General features: G+C 48.1%; 2 protein-coding genes across 2 annotated transcripts in view; one reads left to right on the top strand and one right to left on the bottom strand.

Moving 5' to 3' along the window:
• Nucleotides 1-26,541, top strand: part of RBM19 (RNA binding motif protein 19) — a 125,613-nt gene that overhangs the window by 7,393 nt on the left and 91,679 nt on the right. The window contains exons 7-16 of the mRNA XM_054997032.1: nucleotides 572-652; nucleotides 3,067-3,145; nucleotides 4,015-4,086; nucleotides 5,044-5,244; nucleotides 5,887-6,017; nucleotides 6,887-7,008; nucleotides 8,218-8,314; nucleotides 9,170-9,280; nucleotides 12,093-12,293; nucleotides 14,397-14,514. Coding sequence (XP_054853007.1) covers nucleotides 572-652; nucleotides 3,067-3,145; nucleotides 4,015-4,086; nucleotides 5,044-5,244; nucleotides 5,887-6,017; nucleotides 6,887-7,008; nucleotides 8,218-8,314; nucleotides 9,170-9,280; nucleotides 12,093-12,293; nucleotides 14,397-14,514 — 1,213 coding nt within the window. The remainder of the gene's footprint in view (nucleotides 1-571; nucleotides 653-3,066; nucleotides 3,146-4,014; nucleotides 4,087-5,043; nucleotides 5,245-5,886; nucleotides 6,018-6,886; nucleotides 7,009-8,217; nucleotides 8,315-9,169; nucleotides 9,281-12,092; nucleotides 12,294-14,396; nucleotides 14,515-26,541) is intronic.
• Nucleotides 17,483-23,560, bottom strand: LOC129341703 (jupiter microtubule associated homolog 1-like). The gene is made up of 2 exons (XM_054997031.1): nucleotides 23,257-23,560; nucleotides 17,483-17,637 (listed from the first exon to the last, which is right to left on the bottom strand). Exons 1-2 carry the CDS (start codon nucleotides 23,558-23,560, stop codon nucleotides 17,483-17,485), a joined length of 459 nt encoding a protein of 152 aa, XP_054853006.1.

Below are 26,541 nucleotides of genomic sequence, written 5' to 3'. Positions count from 1 at the left end.
GCTTGATAGGAGTTGAGGATAATTTTTAACTGGAATTGTAAAGCAAGGAAGGACTTCATCTGCTGGCATTACAGAGTATGTAAAAGAAGACGCTTGCAAAGACCCTGCTGTTGTGATGACTTCCTAAGTCTTTGATTGAGGGCCACGTTTTCTCCTCTCTTTCACATGTAGCTTTATGCCAATTCAGACTGTTGGTCAAAATACTGTCTACTGGCTGCAGCTCTTGGGCAAATGTCGTCTTGTTTTCTTTACCAACCATTCTGTCTGAGATGCTTCTAACTATTGAGCCTGGAACCTGCATGTACTTAATCCATCTAGCTTAGCAATCAGCATAGCTATGTGGCATCTCCACATTTGGAGATAGCATGTCATGAAATTCCTGTCACAGTTGCCGTCAAGACTTCCTAGAAGCTTCTGATAGTCCAGTTAGAAGCAGAATGCTATACTAGGTAGGTCTGTGGGCTGATCTAATTGCTTGGCCTAAAAACATTAGACGTGAACCACTGGGTGCTACGTGCTGTGGAAGATGCTTCCGAGGCTTTTTGGTGACCAACAGTGTGTCTTTTCAAAGGTCAAAACCCCGGTCAGTGCAAATGAGCCTACCACACCATACACAGTGAAGCTGCGTGGTGCCCCATTCAACGTCACCGAGGTAAGTCACCTTTGCAGTCACTGATACAGGACTTGTATGATGTATACATAAGGCGCTGAATTCATACTCTCTGGGGAATTCTAGAAAAGTAACCTGCTTGATGCCTAAATGGTAAAAGCATAGTTATTGAATGGACATCTCCATCCATATGTGTGAAAGCAGCCAACTGAATAATGTGCTTTTCAACTGGATTTTCCTGTGTGAAACAGGAAAATTCTGAAAACAGGTTCACTGGAACAGGTCCCCAGATGTCCATCAGAATGCATGGGCCTGTTCCTATCTTATAAGATATTGCAGAGATAAGGATGTATAAGCAGATAGCGTAAAGCTTAAGCTTCTTGGTAGCATTTAATTTCTCTCTTTATAAAATACAGTGTCTGTCAGATAGAAATGATTAATAGGTAGTGGGTGGAGGCTAGCTTGGTTCACATGTGCAGAGGAATGAGATGGTGCTAATGTAGCAGAGACCTGGGAAGGTAGAATGGACTGTACCACTTGCTGCAAGTGGACACTTTGGAATGCTCCTCTATGTTAAAACCTCCATGCAAATGGAAAGCCGGCACAGTAAGCAAAGAGAGTAGATTCTGCCCTTTTGCATGGAATGTTTCATATGGTGCAGTGGGCTTTGCCACCTCATTCTTCTGCATATGTGAATCTTGCCTTATTTCTCCTTCTTATGTCACAGGCAGGGTGGTCTCAATTAGACAAGGCTGTTATCCCTCCACATTTCCACTCCTGCCCATTCTGCAGTGCCAGGGAGATTGCAAAGTTCAACAATGATTGCTGATTTTTTCACCTCCGAAAACATGCGGGAAAATACAAGAATCCTTTCTTTGCCCTTCTCTCTCTCGCTCTCTCTTGCTCACTCTTGCTCTCTTGTTTTAAAGTGTGGAAAGTGTTTGGCTGCTGCTTTTAATGCTGCTATGTTACCCTGCTAAACTCGTAGAAGAATGTGACCCTGTGGAGGGATGGGAGCTTCCCCATGATAAAATTACTTTTAATCTGAGCTTTGAATACTTGCTGTACCAACAGTCAAATCTGAGTTCCAGCTGATCTACCGAAGAAAGGTTGTTGGTAGCGTTGCCAGGTCTCCCTGACAACCAACTGGGTGGGGTGGTACATACTGGGGCTTCAATCTTTGCACGTGTGTGCTTTGACAGCACTTCCAGAAGTGACGCCATAGTGCTGACCACAGAAGTGCCTCCGTTCTTCACGCCGGGCCACAGCCTTTTTGGTGCCGAAATCGGCCTTGCTCAAAGCATGGGAGGACGCCCACAGCCTGTACGATGTACTGCTTTTGCCTGGGTTGCCTGCCAGTGGTGGGCAACTGCCAGGCGACTTGCCACCTCCCACCTATTGCCAGCAATGTGGGCAGAGGGGCAAACTGCTGGGAGTTTGCCCACCATCAGAAGGCACCTGGCAAGCCTAATTGTCGGCCATTTTGATGCCCTCAATCCTCCAGCAGCCTGGAAAGGTATGAATTCCAATTCTTGGGGGAACAATCTTCAAGCAAAAAGAAATACACTCCAGTATTGTGCCACAAATTTTCCTCAGAACACTGCTTGCTTTTATATTAATAGGGCCAATATTAGAGCCAGGAGAGGAACAAGCTGTTTCTGTCCTGAGAGCTTACTTTAACAAACTCAGGAGGTACTTCTTGAGGGCAGTAACTTAAAAAAGTCCTGTCAGCCCTCCCATCAAGCAAGTCTTCTCTATGGCTACCGGTCCCCCCCCCCAATTACCCTGGGTGCTGATGTTGGCTCTCTGGTACGCTGGTGGTTGGCCCCTGTAGCTGTATTTTCTGTCATGATAGTTTCATATCAAATAATTCAGAGAGTAATGAAGCAAGCTTGTTTTATGTGAGTCTAATGAAGCCGTAGCCTTTCACATTTTAAACCCACCTTTCCTCTGAGGAGCCCAGGGCAGTGTACAGTGTTCTCCCCTTACATCTATTTTATTCTCACAACAGCCTTACGAGTTAAGTTAGGCCAAGAAAGAATGACTGGCCTAAAACCAGTTGGTGGCTGAGTGGGAGTTTAATAAAGGTCTCCTTTATCCTAATCTGATACAAAATATTCTACTGGGCTAGCCTTAGCAGTCAGCATGGCTTCATCCACCTTTCTCTCTCTCTGTCTCTCCCTTTTTGCCAAGGTTTCATTTCTTTTTGTCTAAGGAACTTCTGCATCCTAAAAGCACTTATAATAGGGCAGGTTGCTAATAAAGGCGTTTCAGGGCCAGTGAGATGTCTAGATGAGGAGATGAAACTTGATTGGGAAGAGCTGATCTCTGTGAAAGGAACTGAGAGAAGATGGCTGCTTTGCTTCGCACCTGTAATGCTGAAAGAATACCTTGGGGTGGCCAGAAGGTCCTTGACACCTCTCAGTTTAACTGTCTTGATGTTCTGCTGTTCACAGCAAAACGTGAGGGAGTTTCTCTTGCCTCTTCGGCCGGTAGCAATCAGGATTGCAAGAAATGCCCACGGGAACAAGACAGGTAAACTGCACTGTTGCATTGGGAGAGATGTCTAGATGTGCTCCATTATTGTGTGTCTGCTTCCTCAGGAGTACCGGCTAGGTAGCAGAGATTTTGGCCTCTGTGCATTCCGCCCCAACCAATTCCTGCTTTAAAGCCTTAACGGCACTGCAACGTTGTCACATTCCTGCTTTGACTGAAACAGAAAGAATGGTGGCAGGGAAAGAAATGACGTATCTCATTGCAGGATGCTTCTTGCAGAATTAGACTGGATTACAAGTTCATTTCACCTAATCTGCGGCTGTGAATCCCGCAGCAGCTGGCACGCAAACCAAGTTACATGTCAACAAGTGCAGGGTCAAAAGGCTGACCTGTCTGAGATGCTGAATCAGGAGACAGAGGCAAATGCCTTCCCCTGCCGTTGTCCTCCAGCAAATTACTAACCCACCTTTTGAACAGAGAGGTTTCATTTAGCTGTCATGACAAATATGTGAACTTAATCTCCATGGGTTTGTCTTTTAAATTTATCTTGAACTAGTGGGCGTTGCTATAGCTGGTGGCAGTGAGGTCCCCAAGCTGAATTGTCCAGAGACGTCTTTTCTTCCGTCTGTCTTGAATCTACTGCACGTCACTTTTACTTCTGGTGTTATGGGGAAGAGAGATTAAAAAGCACTGTCCATTTTCCCAGAACCATCTGTAATTTTATAAACTTCTATTATGTGCTTCTCTCCTCCCAGGTCATATTTTTGACAGATCCCTAAAAAAATAGAATTGGGTCCTCAGTACGGGTAGAAATTGGTCCCGTCCTTAGTCTGTTCTTAAACATATGTCCAATTTGCTGTTTTGAGCCCAGCCTGAATCTTAGTGTGATGTCCCTCATTTTCTTTAAGGTTATGTCTTTGTTGACTTCAGTAGTGATGAAGAAGTACAGAAAGCCCTGAAGCGAAATCATGAATACATGGGTATGTGTCTGTATTGAAAGGGGACTGCAAGACAGTAAGTCTTCTTTGAGACTGTCCGTGCTTTATTGCTGGGGGGGGCGGGCATTGTGTATTTAAAACGTTCAGGTGCATGCTGAGCAAGTACATAACATTCGAGTATGACTTCAGGACATGTAAATGGAGAATGCTGAATGCAGTGCTGGAACAGCTATTTTATGTTCAAATTCTCTTTTTATTGGGTGTGGGTGTTTACTTAGAATGAACTCGTATTTGTGTGGTCTCATTGGAGTGAACAGACATTTTTTTAAAAGCTGCATGTCATCCTAAGACATAAAAGGCAAACCGTGTTGCCAACGACTCATTTCTTATCCCCACACATGCGTAGTACACGGGGATAAGAAGTGAGTGGGGGGGGGGAATGGTTTGCCTCCTCGGGACCTCCAGAGGTCCAGAAAGGCCCAGTGCGACTGCAGGAAGGCCTGGTGCTGTGACGCTGGGCCTTCCCACTGCCTCGGGGCTTCTGGAGGCCTGGGAAGGACCCGCAACAGCAGGAAGACATAGCGCTGTGGCTCCGGGCCTTCCTGCCGCCTCAGGGCTCAGTGCGGCCCAGCCCAGTGACCTGCTGCAGTGTGGGGTTGCCCAGCCTGGCGACACACTGCAGCACAGGCTTGCCCGGCCTGGTGCAGGCAAGGGACAGCTGTGAAACCCACTGCTCAGCTGGGCAAGAAGAAGGCGGGCTTTCTCTCTGCCCAGCTGATCCGCAGGCAAGGGGGGAGCAGCAGTGAAGCTCATTTGCCCACCTCTCAGCTGGGCAGGGAGAAGCCGGGCAAACCCGCTTTCTCCCTGGCCAGCTGATCCGTGGCCAATTAGTCCTCACCTCAGCATAATCCTACCTCACGAGTTTGCTGCAACCCCTTGAAATAAATAACAGCAGCCTGTCGGTGCTATATTTTTCTCCCTCTGTGATATTTTGGACAGGTGGACGGTACATTGAGGTGTTTCCTGAACAGAATGTTACAAAGATGAAAGTCTCCTCAAAGGGCCAGGCCCAAGTTTGGCAAAGGACTAAGAAGGACGATGAGGAAGAGGAAGATCTGACTGAATCAGGAAGGCTGTTTGTAAGGAACCTTCCCTACACTAGCACCGAGGAAGACTTGGAAGGAATATTTTCCAAATATGGTACGCCCTTGACCCTCTTCTCCCCCACTCCTTCTCTGAAAGGATTAATCATGTCGATAGAGAAATCTGTATGGATTCTGGGAGCAAAGAAGAGCATCAGCTCTCATGGATGTCCTCGGTGGGTCTCTGTGGCAAACACAGACGGCGTCATAGTGGGCTCCTGGCTTAGAAAAACCCTTTAAACATGACCAGCTTCCAAGCTCCAGTTTGCACTTGCCCTCTCACTGCCAGTTTCTGATACAAGATACTAAATGTGCTTGAATAGATGAATGAGAACCAGATTTGGTTGCTCAGATTGGCAGCCATCAACAGCATAACCCTGTTATTTCCGTAATGTCAGTTTGGCATATTTTGTCAACACATTCTTAAATATGGCTATCAGTCAGTCACAGTAGAGAAACGAAACCTCCATGATCATTGGCATTATACCTATTAATATGAGATGCTGGGAAGAAACAGTGGGCGCAGGGACTGCTGTGATGGGCTTCTCGGGGGCATTTGGCATGCCACTATTAGATTGGATTCTGCAGGGCTGTTCTTGTTCATTTTCTCAACCGTGCCCTTAGAAGTTTCTTCTAGGTTGCCCCTTTTGCCTTCTGAACCTGCAGGCCTTTTCCATAAGATAAATGTGTTTCTCTGCAGGGCCTCTTTCTGAAACCCACTTCCCCATTGATAGTCTGACCAAGAAGCCGAAGGGATTTGCCTTTGTTACCTACATGTTTCCTGAGCATGCTGTGAAGGCCTTTGCAGAAGTGGATGGACAGGTTTTCCAGGTACGGTTGGTAGTCCAATATGTGAATCGTACTGTCAGTGGGATGAAAGCAGAGTCTTGTGCATTCCACCTTTTAAAAAAAGCCATGTCCCACTTAATTAAGCAAACTAAGCAATTTACATGATTTTTCTTATTTTGCATTATTCTGCTTTTTCACTTTTTCATAATTATGCTTTTTCTGCTCAGTAGTAGGGGAGCAGAACCATGCACTGAAACCTCTTGTTTTCTCCCCTAATCCTTGGAAAATTTAGTACTTTTGAAACTGTTACAAGCATTGGACATTTTCAGTAATATTTTTCCCTCTCAAAGGAGCTAGAAACATGTTTTTCTTTCCTTTGCTTTTAAGAAAAAGGAGGGAGGTTAGAAAGTAAAATAAGTCTTGAAATGGAGTCTGAGTTCAAAGAGTCTGAGAGATTAGTTGAGTGGCTGATATATTTTTTTTAATGTTGCTTTTCAGACAAAATTTGGTCTACCAAAGCAGCTCCTATCAGCTAAAATTTAATTCGCTGTAATTGTATGGGGTGCTGTACATAAATCTGCCGGACTCAAACCCTGTTCTCAGTCTTAGAAGCCAGAAGGCAAAAATCCATAATAAGAGGAGACTGGAATGAATAGAAATTAGTTTTACAAATTCCAGAAAAATGTGCTAGCAGGCATTTTCATCCAGTTGGACCCAAGATGATCTTTTCCTGTTTGGATGAAAACTGTGCAGTCTCCCAGTGGCTTCTAGTCTTGTGGATTACCCTTCCCTTTGCCTCGCTCGGCACAACTAAGGCAACAGGCATTCTCAAGCAGAGTTCTTTGCATTGCTTTCAGTTTCCAGACCTGTTTTCCTTTTGCGGTGAATTTGAAGTTCTTCTTGCCTCCTAGGGCCGAATGTTGCATGTCTTGCCCTCCACTATTAAGAAGAATGAAGGCGAAAGTTCTGATGCTGTAGGATCCTCTTCCTACAGGAAGCAGAAGGAGTCAAAGGACAAAGCCAACAGTTCCAGGTTTGTATTTGGAGAGTGGACAGCTGCTTGTTCCCTCTCCCAGTCACCAGAAAAGATGATGTGTGTTTAGAAGGGTGTAGATCAAGAATACTCCTGAGAATGGAGAAGTTTTCTTTTGATTGCTTGAGTTACCAATATAACTCTTTTGATCCATTATTCCAGGCTTATGATTCTTAACCAAGCAGGAGGAAAACTTGTCCCCCCCCCTCCCCCGGTTTCGAATTTCCAAGTAGATGTGTAGACTGTAGGTGGCAACTGCAAAGTTTCCCTCAAGAACATGGAGGTTGACTTCCATGAGATACTACAGATGTGCAACTGTTCCCTGTTTGTGTATCATAACATAAGCTCCATTGCATCAGACCAACGTTTCATATAGTCTAACATCCTGTTTCCCACAATAGCCCAGAGCAGTGGCACAGAGGGCAAAGCCCTGTTGTCTCCCCTCCCCATCAATTAATATTCAGAAGTAAAGCAGTTCTGAACATTTGTCAAGTCCTCCCTTAAAGACATGTGAGCTAGTCATTGGCATTGCCTCCTGTGGCAGTGAGTTCTACAAGGTAATTATGTTTTTTGTGCAGTAGTTTATTCCATTGTCATATTCTTCCTTTTATGTTGTCTTATTGTATCATTATTCCTGTGTCCTAAACATCTATGGGAGTGGGGGGTGGGGGTGGCAGGAGCAGGAGGAAGCATTTCCAGCTATGTTCCTTGCAGTACCTCCACTTGTGTGTGTCAAAATAAAGAAGCGTAGCACAAAACTTTCTAATGTCTTTTGGAGAACAATTTAAGTACTAAGCAGGATGCCCTTGGGAGGTATAAACAGCTGCTTGGGAATGGAAAGATGCAGGAGACACAAACCTTTGCTGAATCTTTTATGAAGGGGGAGGCTAGAGAGAACTAAGAGGAAAAGTGCCAGATTGCGCCCTCCAAATTAGCAGGTCTTGTAGTCTGACTTTTGAGATGATTAATCATAATTGGAGATCATAGCGTTGATGATAATTTGGAATTTGTGTAGCTTTTTAAAAACGCACAGCAACGCTAATGTAGGTCAGTATTATCTCCTTGTTGCAGATGGAAGGCTGCACCTGAGCACTAGGTGTTTGCCTAGTGAGTATATGGCAGAGGTGAGATTTGAATTGGTGGCTTCCTGTCTCTCCTGATTCTCCCAGGTCAAGGGAGATAATTTTTCCCCCTTCTTCTTCCACCTAGTTCTCACAATTGGAACACACTGTTCATGGGGACGAACGCTGTGGCGGATGCTGTTGCACAAAAATACAACTCCACCAAGAGCCAAGTCTTGGATCACGTGAGTTGGAGTGACAGTTTTACAAATGGAAAGGGTGCTCCCACTTCACATACTGTAAAGATTTCTATAATGGAGGAATAGAAAAATGGGTCTAGGGTTTTGCCATTCTCCAGTACACTACAGTTAGCTGCTCGGAGCTAGAGGCCTCAAGTTGGCTAGCTATAATGACTTCTTTGTTCTCCCATCGGCTATCTGCATTTCTTCTCAACCTTTTAAAACCCTTCCTTTGCCACACTTGTTCTATAGACCTTATTTTTTTCTCTGATGAGATGATTTTCCTACCCACAGGAAGCACGAGGTTATTCTCCCCCCACCCACACACTTTCAGGGGTTCGGGTTAAGGGTTCAGTCATTGTTGAGAACTTGCATGGCCTGTTTCCCTGACAGCATGGCTAAGCCAGGCATACTGTGTCACTCTCCTTTACACTGGGGTGGTAGAACTTAAATTTACTTGGCTGAACAAGAGCCCGTAAGCGGCCTGCATATGTTCCCTCCAGTGCCAAAAAGCTAAACTCTGCTGTTTGCACAGATTGGGAAGTTGAAGCATATTTGTCTGTCTCTTTATGAGTATATAAAGCTAGTTTATAGAAAGTAAAGGCCATTGGTCCATCTAGCTCAGTTTTGAGTACCTTAGGGAGAAAAAAAATATCTCAAGGATTTAGGGGGAAAAACATCTTTCCCAATTTGGCTGCCTGAGATCTTTTAAATTGGAGGTGCCTGCCAACTTCTGGATGCAAACCTTAGAGGACATGGCCTCCCCAGCTTAGCTATTTCATTTCCTTAACCCAACTGCACTTCAGGTATCAGGAGGATAACTGGAATTGCTACTGATGACCTTTTCTTCTCCCCTGACAGGAGGGCAAGGGCAGCGTGGCAGTGAGGGTGGCTCTAGGAGAAACGGAACTCGTCCAGAATGTCCGTCGGTTCCTGATAGAAAATGGAGTCAGTCTGGATTCTTTCAGTCAGGTGAGGAATGTGGGCTTCATTGCTATCCTTACTGTTGATATGGCATTAAGACAAAGCTGTAGGGCAGGGGTCCCCAACATGATGCCTGTGGGTGCCACGGTGCCCACCCACAACCCCGGGGGGTGTGGGGTTGCCCAGCAGGTCTTCTGATTTGCTGTGCAGGTTTTAAAAAGTTGCTTCAGCAGCAGCTGCCACCATAGCACAAGGATCTTTGCTGGATTACTGACAATAATGCAAAGAAATATTTTTAAATAATAGGTTCATGTTCAATGCATAGAACCTTTTGAGGCTGCTACAGTTCTTGTGGATTGGACAGAGAGAGAGGAGATGTTATCAGTTCAGTTTCGTGTATGGAGAATTCCAACAGGAAGATTTCAAGCCTTCTGTCTACCTAGTAGGATCTGAATTTCAGCATTGAAAGCAAGGGCAGGCCAAGGCATCCCTATGTAAAACTAAGGATGGTATAGCCCTTGCAGCGATGGCTTTACTGTACCACATCTAAAATCCACATATGATGAATACATTTTATTTATTCATAACTTGAACGTCACGTCGGGAAGAATTTCCCTCTCACACATGCCAGATTGGCTAATGCAGGAGTGGGATTTCAATCTTGAGTGTTCTGCTGGTTTTTTTTACAAATTTCTCAGTTTCATTACTGAGTCTTAAATTTAGAAAGCAAGAGTGCATGCCAAATACACTGGATTCTTGCAAACGGTCCAGCGGGTACTCAGTATACCTGAAAGCTTGTGGCCCACTGGACTCCTATCTTCTACCTCTCCATGTTGCACTTGCTGCTTTATAAATTGTGCTTTGTGTAACGCTTTGCCTAAGTAGATTCAGCAGAGCATCTTTACTGCTTCGCACTTGGTCTCTTGCACTTTCATTGGTCTGGATTATGAGGTTGGACAGGAAACGATGTTCCTGTTCTTTTCTCTCTCTCGTTTAAAAACTCCCTGTGTAGAAAGTTAATTTAGCAATCTGAGTCTATGAGAGCTTTCTAGTTTGGGAGAACTCAATTATGCAGCCCCATCTATATGATGGAGTTGTACTGTTCTGTATGTCTTTGGTCAATGAATTGATTCATTCTAAGTTCTCCAGTTCAGGTCAGCGGACCCTTAGCCTCCCCCCATGACAAATATCCTTGCCCTTTCCTACCCTTTGCCTCCCCCTCCCCACCAAATACCTTTACAGTTTCCTGCCTTTTGCCCTTGTCAAATACTCTTACCCTTTCTGAGCCTTCCCTCCCTCCCAAATAACCCGCTCCCTCCTCCTACTCCTTACCTTGCAGGCTGGACTGGTGGGGTCTTATCAAACTCCAGCACTAGTAGGGGCAGTAGCACTCTATGCACTCCAGCACTGGCTGGGACCTGCTGCCCCGGGACAAGAAAGCTTTGCATACCCTAGTGTTGTCACCCATCTTCACCCTCTTCCATGTGTCCCAGAGTAGCATGGCAGGGAGTGCACACTTTTAAGGCAGGCAGGAAAGTGACACCTGTGCTCAAAGCGCACTTTACTTGGGGAGTTTTTTAAGCCCCCTCAATGCAGCTTTTTAACTTATGAGTTTTCTGCAACCCTGAGTGTCAGGTCTTGCCAGGTATTTTCCCCAAGCACTTCACTGCATCGCTCAGGTGTATGAGTTAAAGTTACTTTATTAAATAAGAATACCAGTATCAAGATGGTCAGACAGGTTCATTGGCTAAAGTGACACAAGGTAGCAAAGCAAGGTTAATTATCGGGCAAACTCCCTGCCCCCAATGGGAAAGAAAGTCCATTGACGCGCTGGGTCATGGAGCCAGGAGAGAGGGGAGGAGGGAAAGGATGAGCTCTGCTCAGTCTCTTAGGATGTTGGTGCAGTCTCAGCTGGAACTTCAAGGCCACGTTCACAGGCCTGCCAGGAAATGGTAACCAAAACACCTGCAAGATAAACAGCTAGCAACCAGTTAGCAAAACAGGTTCCCTCTGCATGTTCTCAGAAGTACACTACACACTGCAGCAAGAAATTCATAACACATGGCAGATAAGCTGGAGGTGTATCTGACACTGAGGAATTTCTCCAAGTTGCAGAAGCGTCTTTTCTGTTCTGAAGTAGGCCCAATCCTTGGATTTAAGCACCTGCATGGTGAGGGCCAGTTCAGAATTAGGTATGCAATTCCATCTTGCATAAGAGAGAAAGAAGAATGCCTCTTTTCAGAAGGAGCATGCAGCCTGTGGATTTGTAAATCTTTAATTTTTAATACAACATTAAAAATCTGCTGCTCAACTAATTGGAGCATTTTTTAAATTCAAACATTTTAAACTGTATTTAACTATTTAAATAATCATAGAAGATTTGGTCAATTGACTGGTTATAATGTTAAGTATCAGTCAAGTATTTTCAAAGCATAAACTTAGAGTTACTTCAGTCTAAGCCCATTGATTTCAGAGGTCTTAGACTGAAGTAACTCTGCTTAGGATTTCGCTGTTAGTTATAATGACAAACTATACTGTGTTAATCAACAGGCTTAATACTAATGACAATGACAAAAATAAATCAATTAACTGTTACAATGAAATAATTAATTAACTTTTTAAAAAAAATGTAATCTCTTATCACTACTTTGTACAGTGTTAAGATAAGGTTTTTATAAATATGATTTGCTGAGATCTGCCTTTTATCTTGTAATTTGGGGCAGCCCCTGGATTACAATTTTTGATTACTCAATTAAACATTGCATACCTAAACCTCAGGAACTGTAATACCTTAGCTTGACCCATAAAGAATTCTGGGACCACTTCTAAATATTCTCTTTCTCCCACCTCCCACTATTAGGCTGCTGGTGAACGCAGTAAAACAGTAATTCTGGTGAAAAACCTGCCTGCTGGAACCAAGGAGGCAGAATTAGAGGAGTCCTTTGGGGCATATGGGAGCCTCGGACGGGTGCTGCTCCCTGAAGGAGGGGTGACTGCTATAGTGGAATTCCTGGAGCCCACTGAAGCCAAGCAGGCGTTCACAAAACTGGCCTATTCAAAGGTAAAAGTTGCAATAGTGTGGTTGTGGAGACGGACCAAGCAAACAAGGAGCTGTGGCTATTTGCTCAAGCACGTTTTACATTCAAAAGGCCCCAAGTTCATTCGCCAGCTTATCCAGAGAAAGGGCCTCTGTAAAAGATGTTTTAAAAGACCTGAGATCCTGATAGTTTTGAGCTGATTCAGACACCCTGTTTGAAAGTTTCAGTGAACATAATGTATATTTTTAAAATTTTCACTTCATTTACATCCTGCCTTTCTTTCCAGTGGGACCCTGAAGTGGCTTACATAGGTCTGCTCTCCATCAATTAAACCTCACAACAGCCCTGTGACGTAGGTCAGGCTGAGAGTATGTGACTGGCCCAAGGCTACCCAACAAGCTTCTGTGGCAGAGCGGGGGATTCAAACCTGGGTCTCTCAGATCCTAGTCTGACACCCTCACCACTATGCCATGCTGGCTCTCTTAGTTACGGCATTTACAGGAATAGTATTTGAGGTCTATAATGAATGAAATGTTAATTCTTTTGGGGTCGCAAACCTTATTCATATATTTTTTCCTTCTACTGAATTATTAAGTATTATGTTCCATTCATACCTCAGGATTTTAACACCTCCTTGTATTAACTGTTTCCTCGCAATTACATTGTGTTGTCAAATAGATGTTTTCACTGGGTTAAAGTCATTTTAGAGTTGTGATATCTTGACTGTGCAGTACTTTTATTCTACCCCACTAATTTTAACTGGGGGGGCTAATGATCACAGTGCCCTTCAGGTGAAACCCTCCAACTATACTATTTTTGTATATACTGTGGTTGTTTATGTATATAAATATTTGGTGTCAGCAGTGACTCTCACAGATATGTGGGAGATCTAAAACAGAGGCAGGAGGCCAAGTGTATAAAATCACCTTTAGTCTTGCTGAGGGCTTTTCCGCACATTCAGCTTATTCCTGATTTTCTTAGCAGTTGATCCACAAGCGTTGAAATCAGTTGGGCATGGTTCTTCCACACGTCATTCCCCTCCCTCCTTTGCATTTTTACAGTTGTGGAGACAGTTTATTTTCTTCCTCACGTACCTTAAATAATCAGGATTTTCAAGCGAGGGAGGTGTTGTCATCAGTGGCGTTATCAGTGGCATCAGCATGCACACCCCTTTTCATTTTTTGTGCATGCTTCTATCGCTTTATCAGTATAAAGGATTTCAAAAAGATAAAAAATGGAACACACTGCCAGTATTTGTACGGGAAAGCCTAAAAAGAAGAGCAGCTTCACCACTCATAACTAAGTACCTCTTCCCCATCCAAATCATCCCCCATCCTGGGCAAACCCAAAGCCAAGAGATGGAGGCTGGCACCAGTGGGACAAACTAGAGATGGAGCCCAGAACAGCAACAGTGATGGGTTTTTCAAATCAAGTTGCTTTTTCTGACACTGGAAGCGGCCACCACTACCCCCCGGGCCACCAAGATTTTTGCATATATTTTTTTAATTGTTCATACTGATATATCAACCTACCATTGTAACAATGCATGCGGTAGAATCTCTGAATTCCCAGCTTTCATTTTTTAAAAAAGCAGGTCTCAAGCCCCTTTCCTTGCAGATGTATAAGGAAAAAGGCATATCTCTGCAATGGAAGGGGATAGAAACTTACTTTTTTAGAAAATGAAGGCTGGTAGTTCAGAGAACCTGCTGCACTTCTTATTACAATGGTAGATCAGTATATCACTATGAAATTAATGGTTTTAAAAAGATCAAAAACAAAATCAGGAAGGGGAGAGGAGTGGTTCGATGATGAAAAATGTCCAGTCATTGAAAAGTGGGTTGGATATAGGTGGGAGTGGGCAGAACAAACAAAACCAAAAGAAACATATTATGCATTAGGAAAAAAATCAACTCAAAATTGGCTTCCAGAAGGATCGGGGTACAAGCGCTCTTAAAAAAAACCTGGGAGAAAAAAACCCTCCTGAAGCTGCAACTAAAGGCAAAAAACACATGCAGAAATCAGGAATTGTAGCAGTAGAGGGCTAGAATCAATGGGGAAAATCCTGTGTGGAAAACCTCTTGATTTTGGCTGCTGTTGTGTTGCAGTGATCTCTCTCCTTGTTTCAGTTCCAGAATATTCCCCTCTACCTGGAATGGGCGCCAATGGGAGTCTTTTCTGCTCCAGGAAAGAAAGAAACTGAGTCTTCAGGAGGCAAGAAGGAAGATGGAACACCACTGGGAACAGGTACGTGTCTTGATTTTAAGTTACAGATGAGATGATGCATCTACAAATCTCTCGTTCATTTGTTCGTTCAGGCAGTCTGTACTCCGTCTTTCTGCTCAAAGAGCTCTCAGGGTGACTTAACAGTACCAACAGGTGTGTGTAAAGTGCCGTCAAGTCGGCAACCCGTGCTGGGGCTTTCAAAGCAAGTGAGAAGCAGAAGTGGTTTGCCATTGCCTCCCTCTGCAGAGTATTCCTTGGTGGTCTCCCTTCCAAGTACTGACCTTGCTTAGGTTCCAAGAGCTGACAAGATGGGGCTATAACATGCCCCATATATATAATAAAAATTAAAGCTCAAAAGCAGTAGAGTAAGATACTCTATGAAAAACTGTGCACAGTAGAATAAATAGCGTGGCAGTCAGCTAAAACCAATATTTTTTCAGCCACTTGAAGCTTCATGTTACAAAATAATTTCCAAAATACTTCCATGCAATAACGTATATAATTTGGAAGTGCTCCAAAATGTGCAGATTCTTATATCTGATCAGGACCACTTCAGAATCAACCAGAGGTTTCTGCAACTTTGGGGAACCCCCCAGAGTTGCAGAAAAATCTTTACAGTTACAGACATACATTGGGGGGGTTAACCCCCCCCCCTCCAACAAGAGCATGCAGAGAAGGGTGACAACACTGTAGCACAGCAAGGAGAGCCCCCTTGGGGACAGTCAACCACTGCAGCCAGATGAGGAGTTCTGCCCAGCCGCACAGCAGATTCAGCTGCCCTATGGGCAGCCAGTGCCATGGCCAGGGAGGAGAGCTGCCCTGGGTTTGTCTCCAAAGCTGCAGCTTCATGAGCCCAGGAGGCCTGGGACCACCAAAGTGAGGACAGCTTTCCTGGGAAAGGATAGGAACGGGAAGACGGGAAGCATATTTCCAGGGAGGAAGAAGGGGAGGGGTGTTTGAGAGGGAGCCGGGAGGAGAGAGTAAGGGAATTTGGGAGGGAGGGAGGGAGGGAGAGAGGAAAGGCAAATGGTGCTTGTGAGGGGGGCAGGAAAAGGTGAGGGTCTTTGGCAGGTAATGCAGGAAAAGGTAAGGGTGTTTTACAGGAACAGGCAAAAGTAACAGGGAAGGTTGGGTTGGGGAGGACAGTAACAGGGAAGGGTTACTTGGATAATGTTGGGGACAACTGTCTCCACAATCCACAACATTTTGTTGCAGGCCCCTACTTGTATCTGCTAATTTCACAGGCCTTCTGAAATAGAGATGATGCTAGATTATGCCAGGAGAGAAGGGAAGAGAGACACTTCTAAATACAAGAAGCTTCAGAACCCGGGGGCCACTGTTCAGAGGGCATGCCACACTCGTCTCACTTCCGATGATGCAGGCTGTCATAGCAGGGCACCGCTTGTTGATCTCACTCCCTGGGCAAGTGGGCAGAGGCGTTGCTTCGAGTTAAAACATTTGTACCCCTCTGTAGCAAACAGATTTTTTCCTCTCTGCGGAACTCTATAAGAGATTGGCAGAGGTGGAGACCTTCTCTTGCTTTCCCCAGCGATTGGGTTATTCTTTGTTTTGTTTTGCTTACTTTGCTGCTGTCCCAGGATAATGAGCGGCTCTGATTGAAACATGGAGGGGAAAGGGTGTGTGTTCCTGTCCTTCCTACTTGATTTTTTAGAAACTGATTGTGGGCTTGGCCATATTAAAACTGGTTGAATCTGTGGTTTGAAGAGTTCAAGGCTTGGAAGGGGGAGGCTAGACCAGCTATTTTGGAATTCAGTGGGGCTTCATGAAACATGCTTTCTCAGGAGAAGAAAGAGTGAAGTGGAAAAATCATGTTTTTATTGGAGAGACTGTGGCTGAGGGGCAGGGTATCTTCTTTGTTGCATGTATAAGTTCAGTTCAGTTCAGTTAAAAGGACTGGGTAGCATGGGATATGAAGGACTTCTATGCAAGACTCTGAAAAGCTGTTGTCAGTCAGATTAATGGCATTGATAGTGAAATCATCTGATTAGGTAAAAGGAATCTTCATGTGAGTTCTCCTTTGGAACTCATTGCTATGTGATTTTGTGAGAATATTCATGGAAAGTTAAGACTTGAAACGACTTCTGATGAAGGTTAAAGAAGAAAGCACCAAAGCAGAATTGCAGCTGAACATGAAGAAGACAAAAGTAATGACTACTGAGGAATTACACAGTTTTAAAGTTGATGAGGAAATTGAAATTGTTCAAGATCTTCTATTCCTTGGCTCAGTCATCAACCAAAAGGAGACTGCAACCAAGAAATCAGAAGAAGATTGATATTTGGAAGAGCAGCTGTGAGGGAACTAGAAAAGATTATTAAAGATAAGGATATCTCTCTGGAGATCAAGATCAAGATCATCCAGATGATGATATTCCCCATTACTATGTATGGATGTGAAACTTGGACAATGAAGAAAACTGACAGGAAGGAAATTGAAATGTGGTGCTGGGGATGAGGCTTGCGGATACCATGGATGGCCATAAAGACAAATAAATGGGTTCTAGAGCACATCAAGTCTGAATACTCCCTAGAAGCTAAAATGACAAATTGAGGTTATTGTACTTTGGTCACATCACGAGAAGAGAAGACTCTTTGGAAAAGTCTATAATGTCAGGAAAAGTTGAAGGCAGCAGGAAAAGAGGAAGATGCAAAGCCAGATGGCTGGACTCAATAAAAGAAGCCACGACCTCCTGTTTGCAAACCAGCCTGTTAATGATAGGATGTTTGGGAGGTCTTTCATTCATAGGGTTGCCATAGATGGGAGGCGATTTGACGGCACATAACACACACGCACACACACATTCATGGAAAGTGATTGTTTTAAAAAATTTTTTTTTACATAAAGTGCTTCTTTTAATGATAGATTGAGATGTACAGTCAGGCTGAGGTGGTGCAGTTCACAAGCAGGGAAGGAAAAAGAAACTGATGACAGACATGAGTTCTGAGTAGTTAGCAGCAAAGAGGATGAAATTTAACCAAGGACTAGGCTGGACTTCCCACCAGGTGGATTTCTTTTAGAAGGGGCAGGGGCTACTGGGCTAGGAACAGGTGCAGCTGGCAGGGGTTTTTCTTCACTCGGGCCTGAAGCAGTTTTTGTTTCAGCCTCAGTGTTTTCAGGAATCTCGACTTCTCTGTCCGGGGTCAGCAGCCCAGCCCCCGGACTTGCTGGCAGACAGCGGCAGGGGGCAGCCGGGAGACAGCAGTTCAGCTGCTCTGTCTGGCAAACAGAGCCAGACCCTGCCTACTCCAGGGGGAAGGGGCAAAAGGCCAAAGCCTCAGAAGGCTGGAGGGAGCAGGGAGAAGCCAGCTAGTCCCACCCACCATGGGGGAGAAAGGGGGCTAAGCAGGCTAGAGGAAAAGGGCCAAGGCAAGGGGAACAGGGACACAGCAACAGCCCAGACAGAGCCCTTACCTTCCAAGGAGGAGAAGCAGCCACCACAGCCCAGAGCCACACCCTGGCTAGAGGACAGCAGCCTGGCTCAGGAGGTGCTAGGAGCCAAGCCCCTCCAGGTGGAGCTGCCACAGGCATTCTGGGGGAGGAGATGGGTAGCCCCTCCAGCATCAATGAACAGGCAGCACAGAAGCTGGCCAGGGCAGCTCCTCGCGAGCAAGGCCAGACAGGCTCAGCAGCACAAAAGCTGGCCAGGGCAGCTCCTCGTGAGCAAGGCCAGGCAGGCTCAGCAGCACAGAAGCCGGCTGGGGCAGCTCCTCATGAGCAAGGCCAAGGAGACCTCAGCTGGGGATGGCTCGCATTCAACCCCACCCTGCCAGCAAGGCAAGGAAGCCAAGAAGGGATTAGTGGTAGGAGGGAAACACCTGAGGGAAGGCACAGCTGGGCCAAGTCAGGAGAGGGAACAAGCCCAGAAGGAGGGCAGGGCGGGGAAAGGAAGCCCTATATAAGGTGGCTAGGAAGAGCTCTGAGGTGGTGGGTGTGAGTGAGGAGTGATGATGTGGAGTGAGAGCAGTAGGATGCAAGGGTGGTGGCTTGGAGGAGAGTTCTGGAAGGAGGAGATGAAGGAGGATGCAGAGGGTAAGCAGGCCAGGTTGAGCAGGCCAGCGAGTGGGCTGAGAGGGAGTCTGGGTGAGGTATACCGCCCCTCCTTCCATAGAGCAGGGTCCTGCAGAGTCCCTGGCCCCCCTGTGACGTCAGGAGCAGACTGCCCAGTGCCACGCCCAGTGGCAGCCGCAGCAAGCCCTGACAAGTTGGTGGCCCGTACGGGGAAGGTCGTTCCAACGCAGGCGCCAGGCGAGGGGATGCATCCCAATGCCACTGCAGAGCTCAGACCATGGCTAGAGGCACACCTGGACGAGATGTGGAGGAAGCTGGAGGCAACCTTCCAAGCAGCTCAGGTGAAGCTAGCACAGGCGGTGGAACACCAGATACAAGCCTGCACCCCCACAGCCACTCCACCAGTGGTATGCGCATTCGCGTGGGAAATTAACCCACCAGCCGGCAAGGCGGTGCAGGGGCTGTGCGCCACCGTGAGAATAGGACGGCAGACCCTACAAGCCCTATTGGACTCAGGGAGCGCAGTATCAGCAATTCGTTCCCAACTTATCCCAGCTGACACCCCAGTGCATCGCTGGGTCCCGGTGACAGACGTGATGGGCCGCACCCAGCCGTACCCTATGGTCTGGATCACAGTGGAATACCTGGGAGCGCTCCGCCGCCTGGAAGTGGCCAAGGTAGCCCACTTACCGCTCCCTATGCTGCTGGGGAGAGATGCCCCGGGGTTCTCCAGGCTACTTAGGGAGGCAGCCGAGGGACTGGCAAACCCACAGGTTGCCCCAGCGCTGCAAGTGGAGGAGGCCCCCGACCCGGATGAGGGTCCCTCTACCAGACCAGGAGCAGGCCCGCAGGCCAAGGAACCAGCGGGACCCCTGGCCGACCGCCCCTTCTGCGAGGCCCAAGGGGCAGATGAGTCCTTACAGCGCTTGCGGGAGACAGCAGCTCGTGAAGAGGACCGAGTGCAGGATGAGCGGAGGTCCCAACGGCTTCCCCGCATTGAGAAGCAAGGAGGGGTGTGGGTCCGCCTAGCCCGTGCCCCAAACGGCCAGGGAGAGATCCGCCAGCTACTGGTGCCGGCAGCTTACCGGGCAGAAGTCCTCCGCACGGCCCATGAACATGCTTGGGCCGGGCATCTGGGGCACCACAAGACCCTGAAGAAGATCCTCGAGCAGTTCTTCTGGCCCTCTGTGAACGCGGACGTGAAGGCCCACTGCCGCTCGTGCCCCACCTGTCAGCGGGTGGCAGCCCGGTGCCCACCAAAGGCCCCCCTCTCCCCGCTGCCCGTCATGGAGACGCCCTTCCAGCGCATCGCTATGGACTTTATCGGCCCACTGCCACGCACGCCCCGGGGCCACCGCTTTGCCCTGGTGATTGTGGATTATGCTACACGATTCCCTGAGGTCATCCCGCTTAAGACGATGCAGACCCCGGGGATGATACGAGCCCTGTCCAAGCTTTTTGCCATGGTGGGACTGCCTGATGAAATCTTGACAGACCGGGGGGGGGGCCGTTCTGGGCCAAAGCCATGCGTCAACTCTGCCAGAATTTGGGGATCCGGCAGGTGTTCACCTCGGCATATCACCCTCAGACTGACGGTTTGGCAGAGCGTCTGAACCAGACCGTCAAGGAAGCCTTGAGGAAGATGACACGGGACAAGCCTCGGCAGTGGGACCTATACATCGACCCCCTCATGTTCGCCCTTAGGGAGACCCCGCAGGCGTCCACTGGCTTTAGCCCCTTTGAACTGCTGTACGGGCGCAAGCCGCGGGGGATGCTCTCTCGGCTGGCGGAACAGTGGGGTCCCCGCACCAGCAGCCCTGCTCCCCCCATACCGGAGTACATGAGCCAGCTCCGTGGGCGGGTGCAGCAGTCCCAGGCTGAGGCCAACCGCCAGCTGACCCACGCCCAGACAAAGCAGAAGGCGGCCTATGACCGGGGCGCAAGGATGAGGACCTTCCAAGTCGGAGAGAAGGTCCTGGTACACCACTCGGTGTTCCCACAGGAGGAGGGGGACCCATGGAGGGGCCCTTACCAAATTCGGAGGGTGCTGGGCCCCACCACCTATGAGCTGCAGTGCGGGCCAGGCCGACGCCGACGGAGAACCCTGCACGTGAACCTGCTCAAGCGGTGGCATGAGCGGCCAGAGGATGGGTGCGCCTTGGCCGAAGACCCCTTAGACCTCCCAGACAGCGAGCTGCCATGGACCGCTGACGCCCCAGAGTTCGAGGAGCCGAAGGTGGATCCACAGCTCAACCCTGCACAGAAGGCCCAGCTACAGGCCCTGTGGAAGCAAGCGCCCGGGGTCTTTTCAAGACGCCCCGGGGTCACGAACCTGGTGCACCATGCCATCCCCACCCAGCCGGGGCAATCTGCACGGGCAACCTGGCGACCCATCCCCCGGAAGCAGTGGGAGGCGGTGGAGCGGGAGACGGAGGAAATGCTGCGCCTGGGGGTGATTGAACCGTCCCGAAGTGAATGGCGCAGCCCCATCGTGTTGGTGCCAAAGCCAGACGGGTCGACTCGCTTCTGCATCGACTACCGGGAACTGAACAAAGTGGCCAAGTTCGACGCATACCCCATGCCGCGGGCGGACGTCCTAGTGGGGCAACTGGGGCCGGCCCGGTACTTGTCCGCCCTCGACCTGACGAAAGGGTACTGGCAGGTACCAGTGCGCCTGGAGGACCGGGAGAAGACGGCCTTCGCCACCCCCCGGGGCCTCTTCCAGTTCCGCCGCATGCCCTTTGGCCTCCACGGGGCAGCGGCTACCTTCCAGCGGCTGGTGGATCAAGTCCTGGGGGACTGTCGGGACTTTGCAATGGCTTACATTGATGACATCGTCATCTTCAGTCCCGACTGGCCCTCCCACCTACAGCACCTGGAGAAAGTCCTCACCGCACTCCAGAAGGCAGGGCTGAAGGCCAACCCCAAGAAGAGCCACTTGGGATTCCAGGAGCTCAAGTACCTGGGATTTGTCATCGGAGGTGGACAGATCCGACCCCCGCCTGAAAAGGTGGCCTCCATAGGGGATGTGCCCCAACCACAGACCAAGCGTCAGCTCAGGAGGTTTCTGGGGCTTCTTGGCTACTACGGGCGCTTCATCCCCCATTTTGCGACCCGCTCAGCCCCCCTGACGGACTGTCTGAAGAAGGGCAGCCCTAGTCGCCTCAGCTGGACGCCGGAGCGGGAGGCTGCCTTCCAGGACTTACGCACTGCACTATCGGACACCACCAAGCTCTGGAATCCGGACTTTGAGAAACCCTTCGTACTGGCAACTGACGCATCGGCCTCAGGCCTGGGGGCGGTCCTGATGCAGGAGCAAGATGGAGGGAGGGTGCCCGTCTTGTTCCTGAGCCGCAAGCTGCAGCCAGCGGAGCAGAAGTATGCCACCATTGAGAGGGAGGCCCTTGCCATCAAATGGGCCGTGGGGGCTTTGCGGTATTATCTGGCGAATAACCCCTTTACATTGGTGACAGACCATGCACCCCTCCAATGGATGCACCGGATGAAAGAGCACAACCCTCGCATCCTGAGGTGGTACCTGTCTCTACTGCCATACCGGTTCACCATTACCTACCGCCGGGGGACCAGCCATAGGGATGCGGACTTCATGTCACGGCTCTTCGAGCCAGACCCCCCCGAGCCAGCGTCCAGGCTAAGAGGGGGGGTGTGTCCGGGGTCAGCAGCCCAGCCCCCGGACTTGCTGGCAGACAGCGGCAGGGGGCAGCCGGGAGACAGCAGTTCAGCTGCTCTGTCTGGCAAACAGAGCCAGACCCTGCCTACTCCAGGGGGAAGGGGCAAAAGGCCAAAGCCTCAGAAGGCTGGAGGGAGCAGGGAGAAGCCAGCTAGTCCCACCCACCATGGGGGAGAAAGGGGGCTAAGCAGGCTAGAGGAAAAGGGCCAAGGCAAGGGGAACAGGGACACAGCAACAGCCCAGACAGAGCCCTTACCTTCCAAGGAGGAGAAGCAGCCACCACAGCCCAGAGCCACACCCTGGCTAGAGGACAGCAGCCTGGCTCAGGAGGTGCTAGGAGCCAAGCCCCTCCAGGTGGAGCTGCCACAGGCATTCTGGGGGAGGAGATGGGTAGCCCCTCCCAGCATCAATGAACAGGCAGCACAGAAGCTGGCCAGGGCAGCTCCTCGCGAGCAAGGCCAGACAGGCTCAGCAGCACAAAAGCTGGCCAGGGCAGCTCCTCGTGAGCAAGGCCAGGCAGGCTCAGCAGCACAGAAGCCGGCTGGGGCAGCTCCTCATGAGCAAGGCCAAGGAGACCTCAGCTGGGGATGGCTCGCATTCAACCCCACCCTGCCAGCAAGGCAAGGAAGCCAAGAAGGGATTAGTGGTAGGAGGGAAACACCTGAGGGAAGGCACAGCTGGGCCAAGTCAGGAGAGGGAACAAGCCCAGAAGGAGGGCAGGGCGGGGAAAGGAAGCCCTATATAAGGTGGCTAGGAAGAGCTCTGAGGTGGTGGGTGTGAGTGAGGAGTGATGATGTGGAGTGAGAGCAGTAGGATGCAAGGGTGGTGGCTTGGAGGAGAGTTCTGGAAGGAGGAGATGAAGGAGGATGCAGAGGGTAAGCAGGCCAGGTTGAGCAGGCCAGCGAGTGGGCTGAGAGGGAGTCTGGGTGAGGTATACCGCCCCTCCTTCCACAGAGCAGGGTCCTGCAGAGTCCCTGGCCCCCCTGTGACGTCAGGAGCAGACTGCCCAGTGCCACGCCCAGTGGCAGCCGCAGCAAGCCCTGACATTCTCCACCCTTTGGATCTACAAAGTCTCCACAGTCTGCATCAGAAGGTTTTCTTCGGGATCCAGGTGCTTCAGAACTATCACTGATATCACCGGGCTTGGCTGCTGTTGACCTAGCCCAAGAAGGTGGATTCTCTTCTACAGTCCCAAAGATACTGGATGCCATCCTGTTCTTTTGCATTGGTTGGACTTTTGGTTCATCAAATCTCAAAGAGAAATTGGAACTACCACCTGGAGGGCAAAGAACTCTGGAGCTGCTCCGGCCTCTGGGATCCATCCCCTTGAAGGTGGTCGTGGTGGTCATGGGGGAGAAAAACGGGAATGAGAAAAGCACCTGAGAAAGAGGCAACCGGGCAATGATATTCCCGCACCTCGCCTCCCTGCGACTGCAAGAGATAACTGCCTGGAAAGTAATTGTTGGGAGCAGTTCATAGTGCAAGGGCGGACTTTGCGCTCAGAAAGTCCCAGAGTTCTATTCTGTTCTGTTTAAAAGAATATTGGGAACTGAGAGCTTGTTGTTCTCTAAGGTACCATTGGACTCAAATCCTGCTGTTCCACTGCAGACCAACACAGCTACCGACCTGAAACTGCCTGGGAAGTTTTTGGCCCACTGTATGTCTATAGATGCGTCTGTCTTTTTAATATCGACTCAGACCTCAAATTCCCACAGCTCTTGCTTTAGTGCCATGACCTTCTTTGTTTTGTGTTCTCACCTTGGGTTTTCCTTTTCTTTTCAAAAATAAATCTCCTGCCTACGTGGTTCTTGAAGGAAGGAGGGAGCGGGAGAGAAAAGGGAAGGGATGAGCTAGTGAACTCAACAAACCTTTCCGCATGCCGTTGCCAGCAAGCAATTTTCTTTTTCCTGCACCCCGGACCTTCACCTCCAGATAAAGGGCTTTAAGCGCTAGAGTGCCTAGAAATCTGCTTGCGGCCGATAAGGGTCTCTGCTGCTAGCCTCCGGCACCCAGGGGAAGAAGCAGTAAATTCTTACGTCTGATTACAAAAGAGCTCTGTGCAGCTGACTTTTATTGTGCAAACTGCAGGTGGGGGGAAGGCCCCCTTGCTGTTCTTTCCCTTCCTGTTGCTCTAATCTGTTTTTCTTTTCCTCTTGAGAGTAAACAATCTAGTGAGTATAGTGCTAATTTGTGCTTGCTCTGAAACTTTTTGTACTACTCCTGAAGTGCTTTTCTTTAGAAGGTAATATTCTATAATATGAAATTTATCCTGGTTAAAGAGAAGCGTATTATTGCAAACTAACGTTTGTGCTATCTACAGATCAGATCCCCAATCATGGTTTGAGATTTTTTTTCTCTTCTTTTTACTCCCCAGTCCTGTGGCTAAGCAGCCTCTGGAGGCAAAGCAACCACTACAAATGTTGTTTGTCAGCTTAGATATCTCATCAAACCACAGTTAGCACTAACCATGGTTTGCATCCACACTCCAAACCAAATTTTCTGGTTTCAGATCTCAGCTTTGTCAACCAGTCGCAAACCAGGATTTGTCAATTTGGACATCATATCTAACTATTCTTATACTTCCTTGAACATGGTCTGGTTTGGTGTCAGAAATGAGCCAGAGAAAGACTCTTAGCTCAAGGTGGTCCAGAATCAAGTAGCAAAATAACCATATGCTGTAAACTTTTAAGAGGCTAACTTTGAGTTGTTGTGACATCTGCTTTCCAAATCTGAACTCTGGTTCATCAGATGCATGAAGTGGGTTATGTCCATTTACCCATGTCTTCATATTTCGCCCACCCTGTGTGTAGAGCATGGCTGAAAACATGCCTTCATAAGCAAGTATGAGTTACTGCTCTGCTTGCATTCATTCTCTCTCTCTCATTCTCTTTCTCTCTCTCAATAGCTATAGTTAGCATGTGAGGTGAAAGGACAACTTAGAAAGAGATGTGAAGATTTTCCATCCCTTTGTGAGAAAAAGCAAGCGAGAGCACTGTTCCACTAAAAGGACAAGATTATCACTGTTTCAGTTTTCACTAGAGCATTAAAGGGCTGTTAACGATGGAGCCCTTGAAGATTAATTGGAAGCTTGATAGATTCCATTTGTGTGGCAAGTGGAGGATGGGGGGGCGGGGTTGGTGTAACTGGGAATGACAGAAAGGAAAGGGAGGGATTGCGGCTCAGTAGTGGAGCACATGCTTTGCATGCAAAAGGTCCCAAGTTCAGTACCCAGCTCTTCTACTCTAAAGATTTCAGGTACTGCATGTTAGGGAAGACCCCTCTCTTCTTGAAACCCTGAGGAGCTGCTGTCAGTCAAAGTAAACAATACTGAGCTGGAGGGACTGATAGTTCCTTTCTCTGCTGCTATTTACAATCTTTTATATCATGCTGCCAATGAAAATTTTAAATTTATATTGTATGTGTGAGAGAGAGACAGAGACAAAGACCACTTGCAATAGCATTGAAGTACATTAAAGTTACTTCACACAGAGAAGAGAGATTTGTTTAGGTCAGATGTGCAATGATGCTAATTCTCAGACATCTGCATTCTGTCCACTGCACTCTAATGGGAGGGGCGAGTTTGCCTCTTTAAGGTATTAGGGCTCTTGACCTGATGCAATCCACATGATTGATCTCATGTGGATTGCAAACAAATCAGGCCAATGTGAATTTCTGCAAAAGTCTTCCAAAGGCACCAGCTGCTTCAACACTTTAAAGCTCCTTTTTCATTTCCATGAGGATCAGCAACCTTAGAACCCTAAAAGGGAGCTAGTCAGAAGTCACTTGACATATAGTATATACAGTCCTATATAGTATAGTATAGACTAACATGAAGATCAGTCTCCTGCTTAAGATCAGAGCATGAAGGTTTGAATTTGAGTCTTGTGTGTGTGAGTGTATGTTTATTTTAATGCATTTTTATCCCACCATTCCTCCAAGGAGCTCAAGATCGCATGCATGGTTCTCCCTTTCTCCATTTTATCCTTTACAGTGACCTAGTTTGGCTTTGTAAGCTGGCAAGCAAAGATTTGAACTCGGGTCCCACTGGTCTCTAGTCCAAACTGGCTCTTACTTGATTACTGTATGTATTTGCCATCTTTCAGACATAGCAATCAAATCAGTTTACAGTTCAGAACAAGCTGACACACAAAGGCACAGAAGGAAGAAGCAGCAAGGAAGTTAGAAGGAAAGCAAACTGGCTTGGGTGCTCGCTTTCAGTTAATTTATATGTTTATATAATAGCCAGGTGGCATGACCACTGCAGTTCTGAGAGGCGAAGGCCAAGTGACATTTGGTCCTTGGTAGGTTAATAATAACTTAACATTTATAA

Source organism: Eublepharis macularius, chromosome 13 (assembly GCF_028583425.1).
Source record: "Eublepharis macularius isolate TG4126 chromosome 13, MPM_Emac_v1.0, whole genome shotgun sequence".
In the NCBI taxonomy this organism is placed as follows: domain Eukaryota; kingdom Metazoa; phylum Chordata; class Lepidosauria; order Squamata; family Eublepharidae; genus Eublepharis; species Eublepharis macularius.
This window is presented reverse-complemented; position numbering and strand designations above follow the sequence as displayed.